Source organism: Piliocolobus tephrosceles, chromosome 14 (genome assembly GCF_002776525.5).
Source record: "Piliocolobus tephrosceles isolate RC106 chromosome 14, ASM277652v3, whole genome shotgun sequence".
In the NCBI taxonomy this organism is placed as follows: Eukaryota; Metazoa; Chordata; class Mammalia; order Primates; family Cercopithecidae; genus Piliocolobus; species Piliocolobus tephrosceles.
Window position 1 is genome coordinate 74,473,144 of NC_045447.1, and position 26,933 is coordinate 74,500,076.

The 26,933-nt window shown below is 37.4% G+C and overlaps 1 protein-coding gene across 2 annotated transcripts; it reads left to right on the forward strand.

Annotated features, from left to right (window-relative positions):
- The first annotated feature begins 21,802 nt into the window (after positions 1-21,802).
- On the forward strand, positions 21,803-25,113 carry DMAC1 (distal membrane arm assembly complex 1). Of its 2 annotated transcripts, none has more exons than XM_023213140.3 (2): positions 21,803-22,150; positions 22,966-25,113. In XM_023213140.3, the coding sequence occupies exons 1-2, from the start codon at positions 21,874-21,876 to the stop codon at positions 23,028-23,030; spliced, it is 342 nt and encodes a 113-aa protein (XP_023068908.1). In that variant the 5' UTR covers positions 21,803-21,873; the 3' UTR covers positions 23,031-25,113. The 2 variants fall into 2 exon arrangements, with proteins under 2 accessions (XP_023068908.1, XP_023068906.1); XM_023213138.3 differs by having other exon boundaries at positions 21,803-22,064.
- Positions 25,114-26,933: the final 1,820 nt, after the last annotated feature.

Here is a 26,933-nt window from a genome sequence, read left to right on the forward strand (position 1 = left end):
GTATGCAGCTAAAATTTTCATAGAAATTACCAAATTGCCCTCTTACCCATTGTATTTGAGGGTGTGTTTCCCAACACATTCTCCAACATTTGATATTATCCACTTTGTCCTTTTTGACAATCTGATAGGTACAGAAATTTTTATTTTAACTTATATTTCATCAAATATTAATGAAACTCAATGTTATAGCTTTGATTCTACCTCTTCACAAAGCTCTACTAGTGTTGCGTGTTAATTCTAGTCTCCTACTGATGTACCTGCCCGCTTGACCCATCACTATCACATTAAAGACAGATGCTTTGAGATCATCTACCATGCCCATCATTGTATAGAGGAAACCAAAGCCTAGGGAAGTCAAGCGATATGCCTGAGCTCAAGATGATGCTTGGTGAAATTGAGGAAAGTCAATGCATTATACTCTTGCTAGTTACTAGTTACTGTCCTCAGCAGACACTCTTGTTCATTTTTATTGCCTCTACTATGTCTACCATAGTGTAGTGAGTACTAAATAATTGCTTCTTCAATAAATGGATTGAAAGAAAATAAGCTCTTCTACTCTCTACTGGTAAGAGATGTATTAGTAAATGTCCCTAGTGATTATAATATGGAAACCAAAAAGACAATACTAAGTTTTTATTTATTTCCTATAATATAATATCCAAATCATATCTGTGTGGATGCAGAAAAAAAGAGATACATATAAAATGTTAAACGGACGAAAATTATTCAACAGAGCTGGTAAACGAAAATTACTTAATAGTGCCACGTTTTATTTAAGAGCTAAAACCCTCAGAGCTATTTCCTTCCTGAATGAGAGCCACAATCCAGCACCACAGGGAGAATAATTGGAGCCAAAGACCCTGTTTAAATTATTTAAAGTAAGAAATCTTCATTCTCAGATAGATATTTTCCTGAAAAACAATCAAGGGAATAAAGTGGAAAGAATCTAGCTACAAGTGAAGGCAGGAAGCTGGGCTCCAGTGAAACAGCTGGGAATTGGGCCTAAGAACCTCCTTCCTTTTTTCTTCCCCTTCCCTGACTTAATCCACCAACCAACCACACCATCCTGCCATGCGTGTCCTATCATATTCCACCAACTACGCCACTCCCCTCATTCTAAGAGGACAACAATTGTATTCACTTTTACTGTTGTATAACAAATACCACAAACTTAAAACAATGTGCATCTATTACCTCATAGTTCTGTAGGTCAGAAGTCAGCATAGTGTTTTCTGCTGGGTTTCTTGCTCAGGGTCTCCCTAGGCTGAAATCACCATGTCAGCAGGGGCTGTGTTCTCAGGTGGATCTTAGTCTTCTTGCAAACTCATTCAGGTTGTAAGAAGAATAGGGTTCCTTGGCCAAGGGTCACTCTTAGCTCCTAGGGACTGCCCTCAGGTTATAGCCATATGCCTCAATCACAACATGGCAGCTTGGTTCTTCAAGGCCAGCAGGAGCATCTCTCTCCAACTTACAATGACAGCAATATCTGTAACAGAAGACAATCACAGAGTGACTATCCCATCATTTTTGTCATATTGTGCAACCTAATCAAGGAAATAACTATCCCATCATATTCACAGTTTCTGTCCACACTGAAGGGAGGGGATTATGAATCTTGAAGGCCATCTTAGGCCATTCTGCCAGCCACAAGAATATAGTAGATAAAGCCCAAAATGAGCCTGATAAAATACACCCACATAAAACACATGACTATTAGACATAAAAACGAATACTCAGACTCATTAGCAACCTCAGAAATGAGAGTCATAACAGTAATACTACACCAAGGGAGAATGTGGTCAGAAAATGTCTGAGTATATTTTGTTGGTTTGAAAATGATAATTTTCAGGGTATCTTAAGAAAATAAAATTGAGATTTCAGATTTTTAAAACAAAATAATAATATTATATCAACATAAATATCAGAATCTAGTTACTTAAAATTAAGTATGTCAAAAAGCCAAAATACTAGCAATCAACATTACAAAAACTAGTTCCTGGACTTGGGAAAATAAATCAACATAAATCTTTATAAATGATTCTCCTATGAAAAGGGCTACTTAAAAATTATAAATGATTCTCCTATGAAAAGGGCTACTTAAACATATATTAAACATTAAGTAAGCTTATTCATTCTCTAAATATGTAGGCTTTTTTCCCATGAAAACTCTGACCTAGTCTTCAGTCAGCTCACATTCTTGTAAAATTGGTAATGGACCATTTCTTCTTCTTTTTTTGTAGTCTTCCACATTTCATTAAATCTCTTCTCTCATTCTCCTCCCTTTGGTTTTTAATGAAGTCAGTCCTTCCCCTCTTTCAGTTAATTTTTCTAAATAGAATTTCACTGATGTTGAAACACCCACTGCCTGCTGTTACCTACAGGCAAAATCCTTGCCATCCATAGAAAATGAATGAATTTAATATTTCAAACAAATAAAGATAAATAGTTTAACTTGTGACACATTCTGACTTTGGATTACTAATTCATTGACTCCGATGTATCCTTGATAGGCTGAGTTTAGTGACTTAATCCTGTTGCCCAGTGTAAAATCAAGGCTCTAAAGGGGAGGCGTAAGAGCTGCCAAGATGGTTCCTTTATTTCCTTTCCTTCAGATTATGTCTACTGACCATGAGGGCCCAAAACATGCACTATTCTTCTTACATTTTATTTCACTTAAAATTTTTATTAAGTTTTCAAACATGAAAACAGTTGTGGCAATAATATTATGAACCCAATGTGTACATTGCATCACCCAACTTCGACAACTATTAATACGTGATAAGTTTATTTTATTTATACTTTTATTTACTACTACTTCAATTATGTTAAAGCAAATAATATAATATCATTTCATACCATAGAGATATTTCAGCATATATCTTTAAAAACGAGATTCTTTTTAGAAGACATAAAAATATAATCACCCTTAGGCCGGGAATCGTGGCTCACGCCTGTAATCCCAACACTTTGGGAGGTTGAGGCGGGTGGTTCACCTGAGGTCAGGAGTTCGCGACCAGCCTGATCAACATGATGAAGCCCCATCTCCACTAGAAATACAAAAATTTAGCCGGACGTTATGGCGCACCTGTAATCTCAGCTACTTGGGAGTCTGAGGCAGGACAATCGTTTGAACCCGGTAGGCAGAGGTTGCAGTGAGCTGAGATTGCACCATTGTGCTCCAGCTTTGGCAACAAGAGCCAAAGTCCATCTCAAAAAAAAAAAAAAAAAAAAAAAAGAAAGAAAAATGTAATCACAACTAATAAATTAATAATTCCTTAATATAATCAACCATACAATGTTAAGACATCCCTGGTTGTCTTGTAATATACGTACATTTTATATACATTAACCATTTTATTATACAGGATACAACTCAGAAACACCTAAATTGAAGGAAATGCATAGGACAAAGTGTGGGGGTGGCACAGAGTTTCCACGCCCACTCTAGAGACTCCACCTTCCTCATTTCCCTATTTGTCTATTTGTGTAGACAAACAGACCATCTTTCTTCATCCCATTTATTTTGCCTATAATGAAAAGAATAGAACCTTCAGGAAAAAGTGTTCACCAATGTGGAAGCTCTTACATATTTTTAAACCAGATTATTCATTTAAATCAGGACCCAGAAAAGGTGTTCACATTAAGATAGTTTAGATATGCCTTTTAAGGCATGCTCCCTCTGTTCTTGTTTCTTGACTTTCTTATTGTTGTCATTGTTGATGAAACTAGATAATTTATCCTGTAGAGTTTTTTTTAAGTTATTTTGCTAAGTATATTCCTATAATGTCATTTACTGAGTTCTTTGTCACCTGTGTTCCCTATTAATTGATAGGTAAATCTAGATGCCTGATCAGATTCAGATTTTTTTCTTTTCTGAGAAAATTTCCTTCACAGTTAATATTGCATACTTCCATCAGGATACACATAGTTGTCCCTCTTGCTTGATATTATCAGCTATTAATGATTATAACTTGGACCCATTAATTTATTAGAGGGTTGCAAAATAGTAATATTTGTCATTCCTTCTTCATTTATTAGCTAGAATATTTCTATACAGAGAAATTTCCCCTCATCAATGATTTGGTTACTTTGAGGTAATATCATGTAAAAATGAAGAACAAATGCTTGATTTTTTTCTCTTTAGAAGTTTTAAAAATAAATAAATAAAATGAATCACCAGAGTCATTAATGAGTTGGTTTTGGTACATTATAAACCCATGGATTTAAACATATTTTATGCAATTCAATCCATTTCAGTTTTTGTCTTAAGTGATGCTCAAATTATTTTATCTTTGACAAGTGGGAGCTTATTTAAACGGTCTACTGAGTTCTTTTGACATGACTCAAGAAGACTTTGATAGCTACCTTTCTTTTCAATATTAGAGGATTTTCCAGACATGTTCCTTTTTGCCTCCTTTCTAGAATCAGTCATTTCTCCAAGAAACACAGGTTCCTTTTAATGAGAATGATAGAAACCACAGTCTGGGTACTAAGAGTAGACTTTACTATTAGGTTGGTCATTGATTTTAGGCATTTTCAGTGTGGAGATAATAAAAGGTTTTAATGATAAAATACATCATTGGTTCACATTGTTAATTACTGTTAAGATTCAGGGCCACAGATTTTTTTTTATATAATGGCATTATTGAGTTATAATGCACATGCCATAAAATTAACTCTTTTAAGTATACAATTTAATAGTTGTTAGTGTATTCTTAGAATTGTGCAACCATCGCCATGACCAATTTTAGAACATTTTCATCACCACCAAAAGAAACCCTGTACCTTTTAGCTATTACCTCTTCCCAATTCTCCACTTTCCCCATCCTTCACCAGTCCTATGCAACACTATTCTACTTTCTGTGTTTATAGATTTGCCTAATCTGGACATTTCATATAGATGGAGTCCTAGAATGTGTGATATTTTGTGTCTGACTTCTTTCACTAGCATCATGTCTTCAAGGTTCATCTATGTTGCAGCATGTATTAGCATTTCATTCCTTTTTATAACTGAAAAATATTTAATTGTATATATATAGATATACCATCTTTTATTTGTCCATTCACCAGTTTATGAATACTTGGGTTGTACTGATGTCACTATGAATAATACTGTTATAGACTTTCATGTACAAGCTTTTGTGTGGACACATGTTTTCATTTCTTCTGTGTTCATACCTAGAAGTAGAATTGTTGGGTCAAATGGCATCTCTATGCTTCTCCTTTTGAGGCACTACCACAGAGTTTTTGAAAGCGACTGCACCAATTTATATTTCTGCTAGCGGTAGATGAGGTTCTGATTTCTCCACATTTACATCAACATTTGTTAAATCCTGATGGATGTGAAATTATATCTAATTCTCATTTTCATTTCCCTGATGACTAATGATGTTGGGCATCTTTTCATATGCTTGCTTATTGGCCATCTTCGTTGGATAAATGTCTACTCATTTTCTTTGACCATTTTAAAAATTGGGTTATTTACTTTTAAAAACTGAATTGTAAAAGTTCTTCACATACTTTAGACATAAGTTCTTTATACATAAGTTCCTCCAAATAATATTTTCTCTCATTCTGTGGATACAGTTCCAGCTTTACCCCCTGCCTATTACCATTATAAACTCAACAGTCTAGCCACAACTTACTTCCTGGCCCTCTATTTAAAAATCCCTATAATCTAGCTAAAATTTCTTTTTAGCTCTCATAAATTCCAACTAAACTTTCAGGACAAAGAAATTGTCCCCAGCTGATCTCATGAAGATGACAAGTTTGTTATCTTTTCATATGTGTATCTCCTGTAATATCTAACTTAGTCTTTGCACATTGCTGTCATAAGTAGAACTTAATTAATTACAGAACAGCCTGCACCCTACTGACTCTAAAAGGAATAGAAGTTCAGAAAAATGTGAACAAATTTGTCCTATAGAAGTCAGAGAAAATATCTTCCTGGAGAATGTAGAAATTCAACTCATCTATAGCCTCTCTATATATATGAAACTCTAATGAAATTATTTACAGTCGACATTTTTATCCCAGGGTAGGTTCAGCTCATTTTTCCAATTCTTCCTCATGTTCTTAAAAGACCCTACTAGGATCTTCCTCAGTCTGATCTCACAACTCTTATCCTAGGAATGCTGGATTTTTATGACACATATTTGAGAACTAAAAATGGCCATCTAACTGAACCCTGAACTGAACCCATTTATAAGGGAGATACAGCATAGCACGACAGTCCTTGAAGTGTGTTATCAGGTATGTGAGATTTTCCAGAATCTTTTTATTTTCTCTTTTTTTCAATAACTGCTGTTCATTAAGACTTACCCAAGATTGTAATTTTGTATTTACATCTGCAAGTTCCTTTAGGATCCTAATATGCAATTTTTGTAACTGAAGAAATTTGCTAATTTACAGCACCCAGGTGTTCTCCCATATCTAATCTTACTGGAACATCAGATCCCCCTTAGCCATATTTGCTCTGTATTTTCCAGTTTGAAGTTAACTTCCGCAGAGTCAAAAAACTAAAAGTAGCTGCAATTGGTGGAAAGAACTGTGGAAAGAGTGGACACTTAAGAACTGAGAAAGTGGGTTTTCTTTATTTCTAACTTCAGTAGTACACATAGTGTGTGTTACTTCAGACAAAACTCACCATCAATATTGACCCCATTTCCTTGTTCATATGAAGAAGCAAGTATATGCAGCTCTTGTTTCATGTTTGTTCTTGATAAATGTACTTCCCACTGTCATTCATAGGAATACTTCTATGTATATACCATATATATGTATATATATTCTCCATATACATAGCATATATAGCCACCATATATGTATTATGAATTATGAATATATGTTTATATATCAAAAGATATATATATACAAAATCTCATATAGCTATCCAATTGAGTCATATCGTTTTCAATATTTTAGTAGCAACAAGCCACCATCTTCTATTGGTAAAAGCAATTCTCCTAACCTAAGGTTCTTCTTCCCGAAAAATACTCATAAATCCTACGAATCAGTCATTTTATCCATATTTGACCATATTTACGTAGTCATCTACCTGGAAATCTCATAGGCTCTTTTGTAAGAAGCTCTCTAGGATTGCTGACCTCTGCATAATTTAGTTTCCTTCACCATTATTGCACATGACTACCATCAAAACCCAAGCAAGTTCCCACCTGCAATGAGAGGGGCTTAGAAATTGCCACTCTGTCCTAACAGGTTAAAACACTGATGTTGGGGTCCGCGTGTTTCCTAAACAAAGGAATGAACACACAAGACAACACAAGACAAGACAAACATGGCGGCCGCCCCAATGACGCGCTCTGCTTTATTTTATACAGTTGTTTGTGTAATGTTGCCAAGTCACAAGACACATTGTTGTTTTTCTGACCTTTCCCTGACTTTCTGGATTTTCAAGATGTTTACACATAAACAAGCCCCCAGGGTCTGCCCTTTGCAGCTGGCTCCTTTGTCCTCCCTGCAAACAGGGAAGGAATACCCTGCTTCCTTTGCAAGAGCAGGACTTATCAGGAACATCTGGTTTGCGAGCATGTAGTCCTCTACACACTGAACAGCTGAAAAATCAATAGCTCCTCTTAGATCTATAAGAGACATGGGGTCACAGGGCAAACTTCTGGCCCCCAAATTGGAGAGACAGGCAGATACAGGGAATCACAACTTATCCAAGCAGAAATCTACCAGCAGAAGCTTCCATGGAAACCAGTGCCAGGGCAGGAAAACCTAAATGCTGGAGGCTTAGTGTGGACAAGTCTGAGAGTTAAAAATTTCAGGGAAACCCAGTCATTAGTAGGGGGTGGGTCTACACCTTTGTGAGTTTACTTTCTGAAGTCCCATCAGGTTCTCACCATGAAGATCAGAGAAAAATTCCCTCAGACTTCCAGCAGGGGGAGGGAAAAAGGAACTATTTTGAAATAGCCAGAACATTCTGTTCTTCTTAACAAGATCCACTGTGAAGAGAAACTATTTAACCAGAGCCTAGCTTGCTGAGATTTAATCAGAACTTCACTAACCTAGGGGAAGGGAAATGACCAATTCCAGCTTCCTCCAGCCCTCCTGCCTCACCTAAGGAGTTGGGTAGAAAGACTGTGAGACCTAACCATAGGACTATAGAAACTTCTTCCACCTGCCCCAACATCTTATCCCCACCTTACTAAAGGCCTGTTTACAGCAGTTCCTTTTACCCAGTACACACCCAGCTATTAACGTAGTCTTTATAAAAACTGCCAATTTGTACAATGCTACAATGGTGGATGCCTATTATTATACATTTATCTAAACCCACAGAATGTACAACTCCAAGAGTGAACTCTGCTGTAAGCATTGGACATTTGGTGATGAAGATGTATCAATCTAGGTTCATTGGTAACCAATGTACTGCTCTGGTGGGGGATGATGATAACTGGGAAGGTATACATGGGTGGAAAATCTCTGTACCCTCCCACTCAATTTTGCTGTGAACTGCTCTAAATATATATATATATATATCTTTTATTGGTAAAATCAATTCTCCTAACCTAAGGTTCTTCTTCCTAAAAAATACTCATAAATCCTACGAATCATTTTATCCATATTTGACCATATTTATGTAGTTGTCTACCTGGAAATCTCATAGGCTCTTTTGCAAGAAGTTCTCTAGGATTGAAGCTCTCTAAATTGAATATATATTCAATTTTAAAAATGGGAAACAAACTAACAACTTGGGTGATGTGAAAGAGACTATAGTTTCGGTGTGATGCCACAGTCACTGGAGGGACCCACATGCCCGAGGTAAGACTTTGTATTCGTCACAGCTGTAGACTGGCAGTGAATGGCCTATCGAGGGGCAGGAATGCTACTCTTCTCTTTTGGTCATATAAATACACAAAAATCAAAACTGTGTGAGACTGCTTCTGCTCCCTGTTAATGCCCTCACATCACACACACACCTCACAATGTGGGTGGGTGAGAGGGGCTCCTAATATGAGACACAAGAACCTCCAAGCCTAGGTGCCTTAGAAAGCAGAGGAACCCCCTCCTGCCCTTTGCCCATGTTCGCTTCATTTTTTAAAACAGCTTTATTGAAGTATTACTGACATACAACAAACTGAACATAATTAAAATGTACAATTTGATATTTTGACATGTACGCACCTGTGGAGCTGTTTCCCCAGATAAGGTAAAATACAAATTTATCATCCCCAAAAGCTTTTTTCAAGGGCTTTTAATCTCTCCCCTTTCTCATGACCCCCTTATCTCTTTCCCCAGATAACCACTGACCTGTTTTCCATCTCTATAGTTTCCATTTTCCAGAATTTTGTGAAAATGGAATTTCATAACATGTAGTCTTTTCTGACTTATTTCACTGAGCATAATTATTAAAGGTTAACTCATGTTGTTGCTCTTATCAATAGTTTACTCCTTTTCATTAGAGAGTAATACTCTAATATGAATATACCGTTCTTTGTTGATCCTGTTTATACCTGCAGACACACATTTGGGTTGCTTATAGTTTTTGACTGCCACAAATAACACTGTCTTTGTATGGACATATACATTCATTTCTCTTAGGTAAATACCTAGGAGTGGAATAGCTGGGTTACATAGTTGGTGTATGTTCTACTTTTTAAGAAACTACCAAACTATTTTCCGAAATGGTGGTACCATTTTATGTTCTGACAAGCAGAGCATGAGAATTCCATTTCCTCTAAATCATTGTCAACGCCTTGGTATGGTCAGCTATCTAGGCCCTCTACTAGACTTCCTAGAGAATCTTTAGGAATAGGGTTCAGAAATCCTATTTTTAACTGGCCCCTCCAGTGACTCCCCCTATGCACCAAGTGCCGTGGTTTGAATGTGTACCCCAAAAAGCATGTGCTGGGGTACATGCTTTAATTTAATCTCCAGGGCAACAATGTTGGGAGGTGGGGTCTGACGAGAGGTGTTTAGGTCATGAAGACTCCACCCTCATGAATTGATTAATGCCAATTATAAAGGGCTTGAGGCTGTGAGTTCAATCTCTTGCTCTTTCTCGCCCATATGATGCTTTCCACCATGAGATGACGTAGCACAAATACCTTCACCAGATGCTGGACACTTGATTTTGGATTTCTTAGTCTTCAGAACCACAAGAAATAAAATTGTTGGCCAGGCATGGTGGCTCACACCTGTAATCTCAGCACTTTGGGAGGCCGAGGCGGGTGAATCACGAGGTCAGAAGTTTGGGAACAGGCTGGTCAACATGGTGATACCCCATCTCTACGAAAAGTACAAAAAATTAGCTAGGTTTGTGGTGGGCACCTGTAATCCCAGCTATTCGGGAGGCTGAGGCAGGAGAATCACTTGAACCTGGAAGGTGGAGGTTGCAGTGAGCCAAGATCGCACTATTACACTCCAGCCCTGGTGACAGAGTGAGACTCCGTCTCAAAAAAATAAAAAATAAATAAAATAAAGAAATACAATTGTTTTCTTTATCAATTACTCAGTTGGTGGTATTCTGTTACAGCCACACAAAACAGACTAAGGCATCAAGGTTTAAAAATCACTCCCTTGGGAAAGAAACTTCATATTCCCTTTGAAACATATTCCATTGTGGGACTTCCAGTCATGAAAGCATACCATTTTTTTTTAACTCTAAATGTCCTTTAATATTATTTATTATATATGCCAACCATTCTTATTCTCTTCTTTTATTTTTTGGAATTCCAAATAAAAGTAATCATTTAGTCATAATCATTATAAAATTATAGATTCATGATGTGTAGTTATAAGAGCACATGGGGATAATATGACTCTAAACTTTACAAAGTTCTGATAAGTTTTGTTAAAGGCTCATATTTTATCATATAAAATAAAATTTTCAAGCATTTCTTTATACACATTTCCAAAAATGCACCATGTACAGGTTCAAGAAACAGGATTCACCTCACAGTGTTAGATAATTAATTTAGAAAGTTTTTTTTACTGTCCAAGATTTTATTCATCAAAATTTTAAATGTTTTGACATTACTGAAGATATGCATACATCTAGCACAAATGAGGAATCTTCCAAATGTGAGAATATATGAGACATCAAATGTTACCACCAAAAAAAATTAAATAATTTATATTAGTAATATTAACATTGTTGATATTTTTCTTTATGCTATTCTTTTAAAATGTTTCCAAAAGAAATCCAAAAGAAGTACAATATTTGGAAAGCCCACTGAATGTGTTTATTATTTATCGGTGTAATAAAAGCAAACTGAAGTCCTATCTCCATAATTAATGTTTTTTTTGTTTTTTTGTTTTTTTTTTTGAGACAGAGTCTCGCTCTGTCACCCAGGCTGGAGTGCAGTGGCAGGATCTCAGCTCACTGCAAGCTCCGCCTCCCGGGTTCACGCCATTCTCTTGCCTCAGCCTCCTGAGTAGCTGGGACTACAGGCGCCCACCACCTCGCCTGGCTAGTTTTTTTGTATTTTTTTAGTAGAGATGGGGTTTCACTGTGTTAGCCAGGATGGTCTCGATCTCCTGACCTCCTGATCTGCCCGTCTCGGCCTCCCTAAGCATAATTAATGTGTTAAATTTGTATTTATTCTTTTGATAATTACACTAGTATGAAATTTAGTAAACATTTTTAAAACCTTTAAATATTGGATAGAAGCATTATTATTTTACTCGAGTAAAGGAAAGCACTATGAGTCATTGACCATCAAATGAAAAAGTGTCTTATGGTAAATAATGCTTCCTTTTATTGTTGGTATAAAAGTCCTAGCTCTTATACTACCGGGGTAACCTAGGAGGTATTGTGAGTGCTTTCCTGTGGAATAAAACAAGAAACTGAATGATCAATGCAGAGACTAAAGTGTAGCCCAGACTCAAAATTGAATGGAAATCCTCATATCATAGTTTTTATGGCCAGACTGCCAAAAGATGTTAAAATTAAGTGGGATATATTAAGAATGAGGACATAAGGGAATACTTTTGGCTTGGTGATTTCCCTTTCAAAGAAGTGATGCAACCTCACAGAGATGTTTGTATTACTTTGTGATTATACATTCCAGATGCATCTTCAAATTATACAGGATTATCAGATCTCTATAACAGAGTAGAGCATTCTTTAAAATATTTATATGATTTCCTTGTTTTAGAAGGGTCAAATTAAACATGGAAAGATCCTTGATCAGAGTGTTTTGACATTTCTAATATGATTCTAAGTAATACCAAGATATCTCAACATTTCACATTTAAAGACTAATACATTTAAAATTTCATTGCAAAGATTCAGTCAGTCATTAATTCAATAAAAGTAGTTTGAATGTCTACTATGACCACTACAGGTTGCTAGGAGATTTAAATATCTTGCCTCTTACTTTCATTAGACTAATTTATCTATGCTATCTTTAAAAAGGCAGCAAAAATCATTACTTATCTCTCATTCAAAAAGTGTCTCTTCCATGAAGCTTTCCTGGATTATCTCAACTAGAAATAATGCTTCTCTTCTCTATATCATATGATCATGTATCAATCTTCTATTTTATTTAACTTAATTTCATGTCTTTCAATTTAATCCATAAACTCCTGAAGCACTAGAGCTCTGAATTCACACCCCAATTCATTCATTCAACAGGTAAGATCCTGGGCCATGCATTATGCGAAATGTAAAGATAATTAAGACACAGCTGCCATCACCAACTTGATTTTAGTTTAATTAGCAAAATAAGACATAAAATCACCTTGACATGATTCCTACCAATTTTCTTACATCTGAAAATATGCGAACTTGAACTGAAGGCTTTTCTCAGCATTCCTGGCCCCTGCTTCTTTATATAACTCACATAACACAATGCCATGGACAAAGTAGGGACTAAATAAATATATGTTGGATGAATATTTGTGGAAAGAAGTTTTTAAGATTTTGATATTAGGCTGATCAGATTTTTCTTTTTGCTTATTCATTTCAAAAAGCTACCCACTGTGATACTTTATTGCATTTGTATTTTCAGATTTAATTCAAAACTAATATAAGGAGATGAAAATCTTAATTAAAAAACATACTACACAACAATGTACAGTGAAAAAATAATTGTTGTGCTTAAAGTCAGGGAATCTGCTCTTGACTTTGGCTCCTTCATTGCTTAGTTGCATAAATTATGTCGTTAGTTAACCTCTGACTTTGTGTTTCAGTTTTCTTTTCTGCAAAACAGGGATAATAGTAGCCACTTAACAAGGTTGTTGTGAGACACAAATAAATGAACACATTTAAAAGCACTTGGTAAACTGCAAAGCATTTAAAAATGATATTGTGAGCTCATAGACTGCTTTTGGTCAGTAAGGGGTACCATGCAGTCAAGCACAATAAGAACTTGCCTTACTGCCTTGCCAGCCTGACCAGCCACTGACACCTTATCGATTTTGAAAAGTTACATATTGCCACTGAATCTCACTCTTTCTAAATAAAATATGCAGAATCCAGTATTCTATGACTCCAACAATAGGTGTTGAATGTTTAGAAATCTTTGTAATAAAGGTAACAGGCAAATACACCATTGCTATTTGTACCTTAATAGTCGCTTACAATTATAAAATGCATTATTTGTGCCAGCCAGTCTGTAAAACATTTTATAGGTGCATCTCATAGCACAGTGTATGGATGGAAATCTCAAACTGCAGTCAGATGCCACAATGAGTTGGACTACACCACCATATAAAGGTTGAGAATACACTCTGCAAGCCTGAAGCTCTGGATTCAAATCTAGGCTTCATCCCTTAAACAAAGTCATCACTAACAGCTGGTTCCTAACTTGTTTATTTTAAAACTGGGGCTAATAGGCATTCCTGGCTTATAAGGTTGTTGTAAAGATTAAATTTGCTATGTGGAATATATGCAGTTTCCAACTCAATGTTAGATGTTCTTTCTTTCCACCAGCTTCTCCATCCACTAGCAAATTATTTTGGGCAAACTACTTAACCTTCTAGACCTCAGTTTCCTTACTTGTGAGATGGAAATAACAGTACTCATATCATTGTACTATTGTGACTTTTAAATTAGATGATGTAGAAACAAGAAAATACTATAGATATTTTAATTCATATTATCACCTCATTCTATCCCTCTCCCACTCTATTCTTTATGCTAACTTCAGTAAAAATACAAGAATATGCTCTGGAAATAAATTCTGGGATAAATCAAAATTCCAAGAAAACCGTGCATTTTGTTATCAAGAGCAATTATATTCCTTGGACCATCTATGCTTCACATCAGTGGCAGATCCAGGGCCTTCTAACTTGATAGCTGGATGTGGTGTGGATTAATGTCAGCAATCCTTCAGATGCAGTGGGCTGCAAGACACCTAGGGCCCATCTCCTCTTCTACTGACTCACTGGATAGCTAAAAACAACATTCCTAGATGTTCACCTATGAAATACCCATAAGGCCTAAAAAACGATTACAACAGGGATCAATATGAGTGCCTTCCTCATGACAGTAATAAGGAACAATGGAGTAAAGAGGCATTTTGTTGAAGTGAATAAGTGTTATGGTAAAAACTGAAATAATTAAAGTATTTTTGGCTCATAGTTCTTAAGGCCTGGGCTCACTGACATGTACTTGAACAGCTTATCCTCCCCCTTAACTGTGTGTATACATTATACTTTTCTAAGTTAAGAAGATATAAGACATTGTGAAGTACCATTTCTTGAAGAGAAGCCAAGGTATTTATTCATTTAATCAATACAAGCACTCACACCAAAAGAAATATACTGCTTAATAGCCCATGTACAACTTCTTGAAATCAACAAATATAAACATTAGTACTAAGTCATAAGACTGGTTGATTTTATGAGAACAGAATTTACTTAAGCAATATTTCAAATGATGTTTTTATCTTTAGTTGAGGTTGGAATGAGATCCTGCAAGGAATCAATGTCAATAGACTGAAGCAATATGGCCATCCGGAGAGCATACTAGCTGTCATTCTACATGACATAAATGTCCTAGAAATGCATATATATGCAATAATAAGCTGATAAATCAGTGAGAAATTATTGTAAAATTTTTAGTATATCCCAATTTTTAAAGTCTTTAACAGTCACTATTTTTTCAGGTTCTAGTTACATAAAGCATCCATTAATAGTAATGCAGCCATATGAATAATGTATGTAACCATACCATTTACCTGTGCAGTATTTTATCAGTGTTATTAATTACATCTCTTAACCCTGCTACAGGACAAGGGAGTCAGTGGTAGTTGCGTGTTATCCGGCGTTCTACATGTTAGCCATCTTTTAAGGTTCAACTTGCAGCATTACTCCTTTTAGATTCAACTCATTTGCTTCCATCCAATTAGAAAGGATATTTTTCCTTCATTCTCAGTAAATTTTCTTACTACTTCTGTCATAACAGTTGTCAGGGTCTATAGATATTATATTTATTTAGATATGAACACAGTTTGCAGATAAGATCCCAAAAGCTGAGAAGGCAGGCTCCGTCCCACTCATCTTTGTGTGAGACTCACTGCTACCCACTCCTGCACTAGGAATTTGCACCTAGTTGGTATCTAATATTTTTTCTAGAGATTTTTGAAAAAGGTTGTTGGTCATCTCGCTTAGATTTTAACTATGGTACTATTTATTTTCTGACCCTTAAGGTAAGATAATTATGTTTCCCACCCTCACCTCTTATAAAATGTGGCTATCTATTACCAGCCAGATTTATTTTGTGCCTCCCTCTCAGCTACACAGGACATTCCCTCCTGCAGCTCTGAGGGTGATACTTTCTCTCCATGCTGTCTGTGGTAAGTGGTAAGCAGTGTTTTTCCCTAGTGAGAAGGAAGTCAATAGGCTGTATTTTACTGTGACAGCTGGGCCATTTGACTTGAGTCTTATTACACTTGATGTTTACCTTTAGGGAATGTCTTTTTCAATTGTTTATTTTTCAAATCTCTTGTCAGTTCAAACTACAAAAAACAAAAGGGGGACCCCAAATTTACTAATGTGTACCCAGATTATGGAAAACAGGTTTTCAGACATGAGCCCAAGAAGACACTTCATCCTAATGAAATTCACAGATATTTACTGAGTACCACTTAGATGTAAGGTACCATGCTAAACAGTTTGAGAATGCAAGAATGAATAAACTCTAACAGTTCACTCATTGATACGATATTTAGAACATAATAAATCATATACAAACATTTAAAATTACCTGAACTACTTAAAACAGAAGACAATAAAAGATGTCAAAAACATCCAATTTGGGCAAGGGTTTAACAATGGGCACTCATATCAGAAAGGTGATTTGGCTGTTCTTGTCAAGCCATTTACTTGAGTGTTTCATGAGGGGTACTACTGGCATTTCAGGCAGATAAATCTTACTGAGTAGAACTGCTGTAAGCATTACCAGAGACTTAGTATCCCTGGCTGCTGGATGCTCTGTTGTGACAACCAAAAATGCTTCCTTCTATTTCCAAATGCCCTTATGGGTAGTAACCTCAGTTGTGAACCAACTGTATCAGTCAAAGTAAGCTAGGTTATGCTAGAGTAACAAAAAAACTTTAAATCCTAGGAACTTAATACAACAAAAGTGTATTTCTCTCTCACCCTACATATCAAAGCAGGTAATGAGGAGTACCTGCTCATTCTAATTACCAGGGACCAAGGCTGACGAGGCTTCATTGCAATCTGAACACCTGCAATCACTATGGCAGTGGTGATCACATGAGGGTGTGTTGGAGAGAAGAGACAGCAGAGCAAGGGCATTGCAGCTGCAAATATCAGAAAGAGTCAGCAAAGCATAATTCTTAAAAGTGAAGGGCACACTTTGAGATGCAAAACATTAAGTCCTTAGTTTCATAGACACAGTTTTGTTCTATGAAGAAAAGAAGGTAGAGTTCCACAAGGAAACCTACCAGCCAAAAAGAAGGCATGTACCCACGAAGCACATGGTTTCTGCGGCAGTGTAGAAGAAAAAGGGCTGAGTTATAAAATCCCAAAGCTTCCTATTATCACTCACTGAGGAGAAAAGAGGGGTATATGAACTCACACACCACTCCCTGAACTACAGGGAAAATCTCAACCTGCTTGAAACTTGGTTCATCTGTTTCCTGATATAAATCTTCTTTTATAGCTGGAAAATCTCAACCTTTCAAAGACGCTTAATTTAAAAGGAACCAACATAGGATATTCAAAGGTATACTAAGAAAAAAAAAAAGGAAAGAATGAAAGAAACAAGAAACAGAAAGGGTAGATTCAAAATAACATCCAGAAAAATATTGTCATGGAGCATATAAACATCATGACCAAATATTTCTACCTGAATTTTAAAAACGCAAGGAAGCAATCAGGTTTGTGAAGCAAGAACTCAAAGCACAAACAAAAGAACTCAGAATGAGATGATTAGACAGCAGGAGATGATAAAATATGAGTTGTCAGAGCTCAATAAACGCTGTGGAAGAAAAAAATTCAGCCATCTCAGTCATAAGGGCAAAAATGGAGAAATATGAAGGAAAACAGACACTTGTACAAGCATATTAAGAAGCAAAAAGAAAGTAAATGAAATGAATTAGTGAGAAAATGAAAGAAGATATAACAGTGTACATAATTGGAATCCTTGAAGAAAAAAACATATAACAAATGTCTAAAGTGCATGCCCAGGTTGGTGGCAGTACAGGAAGAAGAAGTGATGTGGCTGTTATGCCCCTGAGCCCACGCCTGGCTCTGAGTGCAGGGGACAGGGGTTATGGCATACCACACTCCCCTGTTACTCCCTTTTCCTGTGCCAATGCTACAGCCTACTACTCTCAGGCCACCGCTTACCTCAAAGTCTATGGAAGTAATGAGGATTCCCAAGGGAGACATACTTTTCTGAACCTATGAGCTGACATGGTCTGGACAGACATGTTCATCACTGGAATTACAAAGAGACCATCACATAAAACAGCTACTGCTTATTCTGGAAAGAGAAAAGACAAAATCATGTAACGTATGAAAATCCAGCAGAATATGGACAAAAACGTAGCTCCTCATCTGCAATCTCTTTCTTCTTTAGAAATGAAGGCCCACAACAGAGACACCTGCAGAAATTGAGGGAGGTCTTTTAGAGTGACCTATTTTTTTGCATCAGCAACTGAATTAAGCCCCGGGAACCATGTATTAGAAGCAAAGCTCCAAAAGGTGACCAAACACTTCTAAGTGCACACACAATACAGTGTTTATCTAAGGAGGCATATGGAGCTCCTTGAGGCTAAGAATGAAAGAGTATGGAAAAAAAATAAACAACCAAAGATTTAAAAGGCCAGTCTTCAAAAAAGATCCAATAAAAAAGGAGCCATAGGTAGATACCGATTTTGTAGAGAAACATCAGAGTTATGGATCTCATCACCACATTTAGAAACTTCAACAACCTCATTGATCTGGCAGAGGTTTGCAACAACTATAGGCAAAGCCAAAGAACTCTAATACCCAGTTTTCTCTTTAATTTTCCATCTCAAAACTTCTCTGCTTAGAGAAATTCTTAGAGGAATATTTTTCTTGAGAATATTTGGAAAGGACCTATAATTAAGTAAAATGGAAGGGCATGCAAGAGGAAGAGAGGAGAGATAATACAGTTCATACAAAACAACAACACGTGGAAAACCACCACAACAGGGATACTCCAAGAAGTGCATCACCTGTCAGTATTTCAGGAGAAACGGCAGATTCGTGACTTTAGGAAACTGTCACTGTGAAATATGAGGCATAACCAATTCATTGACTCAAGCTAAGGTGTTCAGATTTGGTAGACGTTAAACTCGGAAATTCAGCTTATCCTATTATAAAACAAATGACTACTGGAATACCTTTTCAAGAAGCAATTATTTTTCTTTACTCAGGGTTATAAATTTATAAAATATGTTTTATGTAATAATGAACCTATAATGTGATAAAAGATAGCTGAACACCAAATTTTAATATGCAAGTCCAAGGCTCTCTGTATTCATTTTATTATGCAAATTTTCTTAATTTATATGAGATGTATAAGTTACATACCTTTCCAGATGAAACTATATGTACCACACTTTGCACTAGTTTAATATAAAGATGATATTAAGACTTACAGAACCCTTTCAACTTCTATTTTATATGGAAAGAAACAAATGATTCATTCTGCTCCTTTTTTAATGATCGGTCTACATAATTAACCAGGATGCTTTGTAAATTTAACTTTATTGTTTGTCATATAGTGCATTGTTTAAAATTATTCAATAAATTATCCTTTGTAATGATGAATGAATAGAAGTAATGCTAGTTAGCTGTATTTGGTTATAAGAAAGTAACAAAAGAATTGTGTTTTTAAGAAGATATAATTCAGATAAACATTCCTGAAATAAATGATAAGAATCTATTTATATAGAAAGGGTATTGCTTATGCCTGGGAAAACTGAACTAGAATAGTCAGCAATGATTTTACTGGACAATTTAAGGAAGGAAGGAAAAAAGAAAGTGAGGGAAGGAAAGGAAAATCATTTGGGCATTCAGGCAAAAAGATCTAGTCACTTACATCAGAATATAAGCTGGCCTGGCCTCAGAATTCTCCACAGCAATGATCAATGTCAGAAAATAGAGTAATACAAAATCCGTAAAGAAAGAAAATGCTGTCCCAAGCAGTTAGATATACTTTGCTGTCTGAGCCTAGGTTTCTGAGTGCAGTCTTGAGACAATAGTTTAATCAAGTGCATTTATTATTAGTTTCCTGAAGCCACTGTAACAAATTGCCACAAACTTGGTGGCTTGAAACAACAAAGTATGTTCTCTCACCATTCTGGAGGCCAGAGTTCAAAATCAGAATTGCTGAGCTGAAATCAAGGTGTCAACAGGGTAAGTTCCTTCTAGTGGGTCTTGGGAAATGTTCCTTGGCTCTTCCAACTTCTGGTGACTGCCAGCATTCCTTGATTGGTGGCTGCCTCAGTCCAATCTCTGCCTCTGCGGTCACACTGTATTCTGTGTATAATTGTTCTCTGTGTGTCTCTTATAAGGACACCTGTGACTGCATTTAGGCCTGACCAGATAACCCATCACAATCAACCCATCTCCAGATCCTTAATCACATCTGCAATGATACATTTCCATATAAGCTAACATTTACAGATTGCACACTGATTAAATAAATTAATAGATTAAAAGAATTGTTGGGTACTGTCTTTTCTACTTAATACAAACAAACTTATTTTATGGGGGTGGGCAGAGTGTTGCTCTGCCACTCAGGCTGAAGTGCAGTGGCACCATCATAGCTCACTGCAGCCTCAAACTGCTGGGCTCAAGCAATCCTCCGACCTCACCCTCCCGAGTAGCTAGCACTACAGGCATGCATCACAATGCCCGGCTAATTTTTTCATTTTTTCATAGAGATGGGGTCCCATTATGTTTCTCAGCCTGGTCTTGAACTCCTGGCCTCAACGGATACTCCCTCCTTAGTCCCCAAAAGTGCTGAGATGACAGGTGTGAACCACCATATCTGACCAATAAAAACAGACTTGCAAACTAGTATGAAATTGATAATATTCCAGAGATGTATAATTTGTAAAAAAAAAAAAAAAAAAAATTGCTAACAGAAAATTTAAACAGCTTTCCAAAATAGAAAGGAACCTCTTCAAATAACCTGCTTGCCCCCCACAAAGAATAAAGTGACTAAACTAAACAATTTCACAGGGAAATTCTACCAAACCTATTAAAAAGCAGATAATGTTTAAACTGTTCCAGAATATAGAAATAAAGGAGTATCTCCAAATTCTTTTTATGAAGTAGACATAATAGGGATCACCTAAATCAATAGATTGCACACACACACACACAACTATCAGAACATCGAGGCCAGACCCTTCACCAGCAAAAAGATTAGAAGTGGCCAGGCATGGTAATTCATGCCTGTAATCCCAGCACTTTGAGAGGCCAAGGCAAGTGGATCACCTGAGGTCAGGAGTTTGAGAACAGCCTGGCCAACATGGTGAAATCCCATCTCTACTAAAAATACAAAAAATTAGCCAGGTGTGGTGGCAGGCATCTGTAATCCAAGCTACCCGGGAGGCTGAGGCAGGAGAATCACTTGAACCAGGGAGGCAGAAGTTGCAGTGAGCCAAGATCACACCATTGCACTCCAGGCTGGGCAACAAGAGCAAAACTCCACCTCAAAAAAAAAAAAAAAAAAAAAATTAGTACTTACTGAAGGCTAAGGTAATCATTAGCATTTTTTGGCAAGATTTTTTTTATTAAGATATACATACAGTTTTTTAGACACAATGCTATTGCACATTTCATAGACTACAGTATAAAAAACTTTCATATGCACCGAGAAACCAAAAAAAATTGCATGGCTTGCTTTATTGAGATATTTGCTGTATTGTGGTGGTCTAGAACCAAACCTGCAATATCTCTATGGTATGTCTGTATCTAGCACATGATTGTGTACATATAAAACCCAACTCCTTGATTCACAGGCCTCTGGATAGGAGATACGACATGCCCAAGGTCTGGCAGTTCATGTAAGGCAAGAAACTTAGCAACCCAGACTTCTCTAAGGAGATTGAAAGGTGATGCATTTAGTGAGTAGCGATTACAGAATGTCTAAAAGAGTTGGGGGGCGGTGGGGAGGCGTCGGGGAGGAGGGTTGGAATTGGCCTCCAGTGCATCCGGGGTTGTTGCTGCCGGACAAATCCAGCAAAAAAGGGGCAGCATTCTTTCACCTTTTCCCCGAGGCGGAGGGGAACTTCATTTCCCAGCAGCCCTCAGGCTTCCTCCTCGCACGGCGCAAGCGTCCCGGCGTTCTGCTTTCCGGCGTTCTGCTTTCCGGCGCTCTGCTTTCCGGTGCATCATTTGCGTCAGTTTGAACCAAAGACTCCCAAGGTTGAGGCCGAGTTCCAGAACATGGGGTCTCAGGTGTCCAAGCCTTTGGAGTTCTCCAAGATCGCTGCGCCTCCCGATACCGCCGCCGCGCCCGCCAAGCCTGCGCCCCCAGCTACACCCGGAGCGCCGACCTCCCCAGCAGAACACCGCTTGTTGAAGACTTGCTGGAGCTGTCGCGTGCTTTCTGGGTTGGGGCTGATAGGGGCGGGCGGGTACGTGTACTGGGAGGCACGGAAACCCATGAAGATGGGATATCCCCCGAGTCCATGGACCATTACGAAGATGGTCATCGGCATCAGTGAGAATCAGGGCACAGCACTTGGGCGGGTTGGGTATTTGTGGGGTAGAGGAAGGAAAGGGAGCAGCCACGTGGGCGGGGAGGCGGGGTGCTGGCGCTGGTCAGGTGGTGGGGGCACCTCAAACAAGGTGGGAGAGGAAGTTGTTGGAACGCCTTTTTTTTTTTTTTTTTTAATCAGTATTTCTGGAGAACCCTTATTAGGCTCAGTCCTTTTAATTCTCAGAATAGCTGTTAGAAGTAGGTATGATTATAGTATTCTCATTTTACTATGGAGCAAACCGAGGCAACGAGGAGTATTGTGTTCATGGTCGGGAAATGACAGTCACTTGACCCCAGGTGTATCAGATCTCAAAGCCCATACTTCTCCAGGTCCTGGAGGAAGCCTGAGCGAGGGCACTTGACCTTAATTTAAGAAAATTGCCTTGAATCCCAGATCTTTAGACGTGGGTTCTAAGCTCACCTACTTGGTACACCTGGGTAATGTCGCCCATAACCCAGTTCTGTGATCGTCAAGATGTCATCAGTAAAACGTCATGATCTTTTTAGCTTTCAAACCGATTGTCAGTGAATAGAATTTTAGATTTCTAACTGTGTTACCTTCTTGATTCTGTATAGGCAAATTATCCTACAGGATGTTCTTTTTTTTCCTGATTTTTTTTTTTTTTCTTTTTCTGTGCTTCACTTGCCTGTAAGAAAGATACAATGGTAGTATTTCCTCCAGAAGTGTTGTGAGGGTTAAATAAGATGGCGTATATGTGAAACACTTGGTAAACTAAAATGCAGCATAAAGGTAAGGTATTGTTGTTTTTTTCTAGGCATTGCCACCTGGGGTATGGTTGTCATGGCGCACCCCAAAGGGAAGGCCTACCGCGTTGCTTGAAAGTACCACCAGGGATTCTGTCTTCTGTCCCTGTCCCCATGACACACAGAGCAGGCATGGAGATTAATGGATGTTCTGGACAGACACTTGTCCATGGACAGACATCACTACTGTGGATACTACAAGACTGAAAAGACAATCATATGTTGTCATTCTCTGGCTATAGAGTGTTAGTGACCTTCACAGGTTTCACAGGAACCAATAAATCCTCAGAGAAGTAAACAGGTTCTTTGTCTTATCTGGGGAAGGAAAGTATAATTTATATTTAAATATAATTGTTTAAGCATTATATATAAACATTATATAATAGTATGTCATATAATTGCATATCATATATAATAAATATGTTTAGTTATATAGTTAATACAATTTTTAAAACTTTTGAATAGAGTAAATGATAAACCCATGGGAAGATTAGCTATTTTACTTCCCTATTTTAAAGAGTTCTTTTTCTTTCTTTCATAATTGGATCAACAACTGTTACCACCCTAACCATGGGTAGGCATCATGCAATGTATAGAAGTACATGAAACTTTCTGTGTATGAACTGCTCATACTTTGCAAGGCATTTTCAAATCCATCACCTTATGAGAGCTTCACAGCCAGTCTGAGGTAGTTACTTCATTGGAGGTAAACCTTAGAACACAAGAAAGAGCCTACATGATTTGCCTAGGGTCATTCAGTAAGTCGGTGGTGGAGCTAGAACTTGGTCTTGTCAGTTTTTTGTTCTAGTCTTCCCTTTCATGGAGGTAAGAATAACCATTATGAAACAGATAATCATAAAAATCAGCATACAATAAAAGACTTAAATGTCACAAGAAAAATTCAAAACCTTTAGCTAAAAAAAAAAAAAAAAAAAAAAATCTTTTGATTCCTTTTCCACAAGCACTAGATAGTTTCTGCAATGATTTTGAGATAAGTACTCAAAATTACATAGTTCATTTCTAAGAAAAGACCATGTTTTCTACCTATTGGGTTTTTCTACCCTGAGATACTATGGCTTCTTTGTAAAGGTATATAAAGTGTTTTTCAAAGCGGAAAGTAAAGGTATGTAAAGTGTTTTTCAAAGCGGAAAGATACTGTTAAATTCAGCTGCTAATCATAGTCTATGTGTTTGGAATGACATGTTGAGCAAGTAGTATCTTTAAGGCTGTTGATTTTTGCAGTATTATATGGAAGTGCCTAAGTCTGTTTAGCCTTACAGATGACTTTAGAATCTTGTGTTTTCTACATCAGAGTTCATGGTGGGGATGGTGCTATATATATATCTATGCAATTGAGAAGGAAAACATTTCAAACCTAAAGTAGGCAACAAGATATTATTTATATGAAATCCACGATTCAGTTGTGCAGTGTTCATGAATATAGAAGTTTTAAGTTGGAAGGGACCATAGATGACCCAAAGCAGATCACATATGGTCATTCATTTACCTAAAATACCTACAAAGACAAGTTGTTCCCTGGTTTAAAAGGCAGTCTGTTCTATTGATGGACTGCTTTAGTCTGAACATTTTCTTAGGTTAAGCCAAAAACACATAAACCTAACTTGGTCTTGGCTTGATCTACTGCATAAACAGTAACTCTTAAACATATGTACAGTTGACCCTTGAACAACACAGGGGTTAAGAGCGCTGAACATTTGCTTAGTGGAAAATCTGCATATAACTCGACTCCCCAAAACCTTAATTAGTAGTTAGTCTGCCATTGACTGGAAGCCCTACCAATAACATAAAGCAGTTGATTAACACATATTTTTTGTGCTGTATGTATTATATACTGTATTGTTATAAGAAGCTAGAGAAAAGGAAACATTAAGGAAGTAATATATTCACTATTCACTAAGTAGAAGTGAATCATCCTAAAGGTCTTCATCTTCATCTTCACGCTGAGTTGTCTGAGGAGGAGGAGCTGTTCTTTCTGTCTCAGTGGTAGAGGTGGAAGAAAATCCACAGATAAGTGGACCTGCACAGTTCAAACCTGTGTTATTTGGGTCAACTGTGTTGTAATAGCATTTTAATCTTTTTTTCAGACTTTTACAAGTATGAATCTGAGCTTTTTCTGAATAAACCTGCCAGCTCACCATCAATAATGCCAAAGTGTCTGTGTTTGGTTCTTTCCAACTTGGAACAATTTAACTAAGTATGGGCAAAATATTGTTCTACCATGTCTATAATGTGGGAAGAAGAAAAGGAAAATCTGCATTTGTAGTTAAAAGTTTTGTTTTTTTTTTTTTCTTTTGAAGTATACTTCAAAATTTGATTTCTGCCAGTGCCAACCCAGACGTCCTAGTTTATTTTAGGGATGAGTCTGATCTTCTCAGACAGGTTTCAGAGACTGAGACATCGCCTTAATCCTTCAATACAGAGAGTTCACTTAGTGTCCCCAATATCTTTCCTTTTGTTGAAGATGAGGTGGAGTAAGCAGGATAAATGGGCTTAAGAATCAATGGATTATAACTCAGTCATGTAAGAACACCAGCTTAACTATGATTTATAGAGTTTAGAATCCCTTTACAGCATGGAAAGGAGAGTTTATAAAGTCTCATCATTACCTATAGTAAAGAAGGAGACAAGAGAAAAAGTACAAAAAGTAATTTAAAATGCACTTACACATTTCTTTGGGATCCAGAGACCAAAATGTGAACATACATGTGAATACTGGCTTTTATCAGTGTCCCAAGATATCATTAGCTCAACCTATATATAGTGAGTATAAACTTTGGTATCTCGAAATATTCAAGACATCATCACACCATCATTTGTTCCTATTGTGTATTGCATTGACTAGTCTGGAATAGTGTGATCAGCGAGCAAAATGAACATATTAAAGGACCCATGTATAGATTGACCCTCAAGGATCTGGGTAAGATAGGGGAAGGGGATGGGAGATCTCTTTTTTTTTTCCTAGGCCAGTTGCGGAGACAGCTGTTGTTGGCAGCCCTGGAGTGTCCCAAATGCAGAGCAGTTTCTGAAGTTTCTGGAGTTTTACCTGGCTGAGACCAGTGTAGAGACAGCTGTTTCTGGTGGCCCTGGAAGTTAAGCATCTCAACCATGATTTGTACTTCAACTGCACCCTCAGCTTAGCATTTGCTCCTTGCTCCTTTTGATTAATGGTTTCTCAGCCTGGCTGTGTCTAAGCTAGGAGGTTCCTGAAAGAAACCAGTGGATTTGACAACCTAAAATACCTGCTCTTTAATTAAATATGTTCAGGGCAAATATATGTTCACATACCCCTCAAACCAGGCTTGTCCTCAACTGATTTATTGCCAGGACTATATTGATCAAACTGACATTTCTTAAACAATAGTAAAGAATTTTAGTTGAAAAACTGCTATTTTTTTCGAGACGGAATCTCGTTCTGTCGCCCAGGCTGGAGTGCAGTGGCGCGATCTTGGCTCACTGCAAGCTCCGCCTCCCGGGTTCATGGCATTCTCCTGCCTCAACCTCCCGAGTAGCTGGGACTACAGGCGCCCACCACCACGCCCGGCTAATTTTGTTTTTGTATTTTTTAGTAGAGACAGGGTTTCACAGTGTTAGCCAGGATGGCCTCGATCTCCTGACCTCGTGATCCGCCCACCTTGGCCTCCCAAAGTGCTGGGATTACAGGTGTGAGCCACCACACCCGGCCTTTTTTTCTTTTAAGTGACAAATTCTTGGCTTGACCCAATGATTATGTAGGTGTTAGGGGCACAGACTTAAAGGTGAAAGACCCATAATTACACATCATTCTAAAATGCATATCTCTTGGACTTTGAGGTATTTGCAACTTGTCATTCAAATATAAATGGAGTGTAGAGAAATAGCCAAAGGGTAAAATGTTAAATCTAGCAATGCCACTAAAAATCACTGCTCAGTCCTGTGACTGAACTTGCAGGTGTTTCAGGAATGTGGTAGAAGGGTCTTG